This window comes from Lactuca sativa, chromosome 6, assembly GCF_002870075.4.
Source record: "Lactuca sativa cultivar Salinas chromosome 6, Lsat_Salinas_v11, whole genome shotgun sequence".
Lineage (NCBI taxonomy): Eukaryota > Viridiplantae > Streptophyta > Magnoliopsida > Asterales > Asteraceae > Lactuca > Lactuca sativa.
Window position 1 is genome coordinate 194,602,984 of NC_056628.2, and position 4,338 is coordinate 194,607,321.

Sequence of the window (4,338 nt, forward strand, 5' to 3'; positions counted from 1 at the left end):
CTATAAAGCTAAAATGACTAGATCTATCTAAAACAAGTATAAAGTTCCAAGCTTTTTTCCTTCTGGAGCTTCAAGGGTACAAACCAACTTCAGAGCTACAAGCTTGATCTTATTCTCCAAGTCCTAGATGCAACACCTTCTTCTTAAAACACTCAAGAAACACTCAATACGCTCAAACACTCAACGAACTGGTTAGGGTTTAGGGAAAAGGAATCTAAGTAGTGGAGGTTGGGAGTAAGGGAGGGTTTTGAGCTCATAATGTTGCTTATATAGCCCCCAAACTCTAAATATTAGGGTTTCCTTCTGACATGAGTACGCCCAGCGTACTAAAGCGCGCCTAGTACGCTCGGCGTACCCTTATGTACGCGCAACGTACTCCTCCTGATCCCAAAATTGTAATGTAGCCCTTAGACTTTTCATGGCTTCACACTTCCATCCCCAGGGACTATAAATGGCAAATCTTGGGATGTTACACTAATAAATCTTTTTAACTTTGGGTTTTGTTTCCTTACGTATGGCTAGTTGCGCTTAATATAAAACAAAATGTTATGTATAACATATTGAAGACTTAATAGAGTCCTTTGTGGACAAATTAGATAATGATTAAAGAGGTGAAAATAGACCCAAATTCAAAAGAACATAAATTTTGTTCCGTCAAGAGTTTCAAGGCCCACCATATATAGATGGGAGGAGACATTTCCACTCATGTTAATTATTCATCCACTTTAAAACAAAGTGTTTTGACTTTTTTACCTTTCATTTCAATTATAAAGATAGAATAATAATGAGGGTATAAAAGTCAAAACATAATTTTTTAAGTGGATGGATCAAAAACAAAAGTGGAAATAACACCTCCCTCCCCCTCTGTGTGTGTGTGTGTGTGTATATATATATATATATATATATATATATATATATATATATATAATTCCGCCCTTATCTTTTAGGTTCTCTTACTCTTAACATAAAGTTTAGTATAGTTTAAATGGAACTTAATAAACCAACTTATCGTATATATATAAATGTTGAAGTTTGATTCCATTTATAGATGAAGTAATTTCTATTGAAAAATTATCCTAAAAGTCTATACATTCAACATAAGTTACCTTTGATGACTAAATTCCAAAGTTACAATACAATAAATTTATATCTAATACTCTCATTTCTAGTGTAAAATTTGTGCCCGTATGAAAAGCATGAATCTTATACAAAGTTCATGAATTTATGGTGTGCAAGCCCGCAAACCATGACTTTTAAGATTCGATTCATGGACCACAACAAATTTGGTCACGCGTTCAGAACCTGATCTACGAACATGGCTTGCTTTTCATGCTTAGTAGCTAATATTGAATATTTTAGTATTTATTTTCGCTAGGTGACACCAACGACCACCGCCACCTCTATCTCTCTCATATGTCACCTTGCCTAGTAGTGACAAAAATCCATTGCATAAATCTCTTCACATTCATCACCCTCCTCATTACTTCACCTCTTCCTTTCTGAATTCTTCTCAACTACACACATTATCAGAAGAAATTGATCATTCTATGAATAAACAATGGGGAGAGTAAAATTACAGATCAAGAAAATAGAAAATTCAACAAATAGGCAAGTTACTTTCTCAAAAAGAAGAAATGGGTTGATCAAGAAAGCCTATGAGCTATCTGTTCTATGTGATGTGGATGTTGCTCTCATCATGTTTTCTCCCTCCGGAAGAGCTAGCATTTTCTCTGGAAGTAAAAGGTAAAAAGATCAACCTTTAATGCAAAATAAATCTCCTTTTGATCATATATTTTGTGTTGTTTTTGAGATTTATTCTAACCACCCATTGATTATTTTCCTAAAATTCTTTTTTGGGTGTTGGATAGTATCGAAGAAATTATGGCCCGATACATAAATCTTCCCGATCATGAAAGAGGAAGGTATGCATTAAGTAATTTCAATGTTTTAATTAATTTTTTCCTATATATTTGTTTGGTATGAATGATTCTTCTTTGGATTTTAACTTTTTCTACTATTTGTGTTTGTGCACTTTGTTTTGCTTGTAATCTAATTTGGATCCATATTGATGCATCAAAAACTATCTGAAGGTTGCAAAACCAAGAGGTACATATTTTTACTCATTTGGTTGTCACAAATTTACCATACTACTATAGTAATATGATAGTATGGAGTAGTAAATAAAAAGCTATAAACTTTGGATCAAATGAGCTAATTCGATCTATATTTAAAGCAGTACCTGGAAAAGGCTTTAGGAAAGTTGAGAAGAGAAGCACAAGATTATCGTATTCAAAACCAAGCCAGGTTTTTCCTTTGTTTCTAAAATCACAATTGAATACATCATTCTTATTACTTATATTTTCCTTCTCTACTTATTTTGTTCCGGGTATTTCAAAATTAATGATGTTGATTTTTTTGACTAAAGCTTATAACTTTACTAACTTATTTAATTTGATCACAGAAGTATCCTATCAAATGCAGATTCACAATTTGAGGTACATCATATTGTACCCAGTCTATTTTATAGAGATTTTTGGTTGTTTCATTACCAGCCATGAATCATTGCAATATTATAACTGTATTTTACATTGTTATAGGGAATTCAAAAAGAAATCATCCGATGCAAGTCCCAGATGATAGAAATGGAAAAGCGTCTCAGGTAAATATCTTTATGTTATTTGAAGTTATCTCATGAGAATGTTATATCAATTAATTCTTATGTAACTCAAGTCAATATACAATTTACATTACTAGAAAATAAATTTATGTAACTCATACTTAATTAAATTTATCTTGTTTATAACTCAGTTATAAAAAAACAACACATGTTATTAGTGTAATTATCATGTAACTTTGTTAAAAGTTTAATGGATAAATCTTTCGTATGATGTATGTGTGTAGGATGTTTGAAGGGGATCCTTCTGAAATTACAGCGTTGTGTGAAGCTGAGTATCGGGAAGAAGTTCTTCAGGAGACTCTGAAACGTGTTCGTCTTCGCAAGGTACATGTGTACATAACATGATCATATTATGTTGATTCAAATATGTTTATATATATATATATATATATATATATATATATATATATATATATAATGAATATAAATCTAATTTGATCTCTTTGTTTCAATTAACTAGCAAGTTCTAGTTGAGAAGTATAACTCTGCGGATGCAGAATCTACTACACAGGTATGTTTACACAACTTTGAAAGATAAAAGAAATAAAACTAAAATGATATATATATATATATATATATGTATATAATTTGTTAAATTTATTTCTCGGTTTATAGGGCATAAACATTAATAACATGGTTACTACAAACCCAAGCAACATGTTTGACTGGCTTCCACCGAGAGAACCTCAAGTGCAGATCATGAATTTTATGAACTTCAATGGGATTCTTCCTCATAGGTGATTGTAAATATATGTATAAGTTGTTATGAACTTCAACAATGTTGAATGTTTTAAGAAAATTTATTCTTTTTAACCCTTCTATGCAGACAAAATGAGAATGTAAACCGAGCTAATGTGATTGATAATGATAACAATGTGAATGTTCAACGATCTGAGTTTGGACAAGTTATTGATATGAATCTATCTCCATGGACACAATTCTATCCCTCTGGTATATATGCGTGTTACACTTCCTTTATTTTATTTGCACAAATATACCGATTAAATTTTTAAAAATGAATCCATCATAACTCTTCTATTTGGCATGTAGGAAGTGGCCCTATGATGATGACACAACCTGGAGAACGGTCATTCAATGAAAATTTCCTACCGCAATTTTCTCCATGAAGTCAAATTAGAAGCGTTAATTATATTTCCTCCCAACAGTTTTCTCCATAAAAATCAAAGTAGAAGTGTTAATCTTTGATAATTTCCTGTCGTATTATGTTTTTATATTTTCTGATGTCATTTTAGAATGATGAACTCTAAGCTATATGTATATATATTTTTTATTTTAATTCGTATTTATATGGTTCTTGAATGCTTCATTGATGCATAAATAGAGACTCCTTAAAAGATTCCAACACAAATTTTAGGGTCAAAAATGGTTAAAAACTTATCTTTTTAAATAGACAATTAAGCTATACAAATATGAGCAAAAAAAGCTAAACATATTTCTAACTTTTATATTTCCTTTTTAAAAACTAAGAGTTAGTATATTGGAGCTAATAACAATGTTTGTTTGCATAACTTATCTTATTTACAGAAAAAGTGACCAGCAGCAACATAGAGAAAAGACAAAAACATCAAACTAATTCACCTTAGATCATAACATTGCACCATTGATTGATGGATTAAAACTCATTTAAAGCACACATGATT

At 31.0% G+C, this 4,338-nt stretch overlaps 1 protein-coding gene across 1 annotated transcript; it reads left to right on the top strand.

Moving 5' to 3' along the window:
* Positions 1-1,489: 1,489 nt before the first annotated feature.
* LOC111908786 (agamous-like MADS-box protein AGL104) lies at positions 1,490-3,978 on the top strand. The gene is made up of 11 exons (XM_052764510.1): positions 1,490-1,743; positions 1,869-1,922; positions 2,091-2,106; positions 2,237-2,304; positions 2,462-2,495; positions 2,598-2,659; positions 2,902-3,001; positions 3,138-3,188; positions 3,293-3,414; positions 3,504-3,628; positions 3,728-3,978. The coding sequence occupies exons 1-11, from the start codon at positions 1,559-1,561 to the stop codon at positions 3,802-3,804; spliced, it is 894 nt and encodes a 297-aa protein (XP_052620470.1). The 5' UTR covers positions 1,490-1,558; the 3' UTR covers positions 3,805-3,978.
* The last annotated feature ends 360 nt before the right edge of the window (positions 3,979-4,338 follow it).

Excerpts from the sequence above, each read along its gene's own strand:
- LOC111908786 (XM_052764510.1), top strand. The coding sequence starts at position 1,559 with ATGGGGAGAGTAAAATTACAGATCAAGAAAATAGAAAATTCAACAAAT. Across the intron at positions 3,415-3,503 it reads AATGGGATTCTTCCTCATAG|ACAAAATGAGAATGTAAACC; the intron begins GTGATTGTAAAT and ends CCTTCTATGCAG. Across the intron at positions 3,629-3,727 it reads GACACAATTCTATCCCTCTG|GAAGTGGCCCTATGATGATG; the intron begins GTATATATGCGT and ends TTTGGCATGTAG.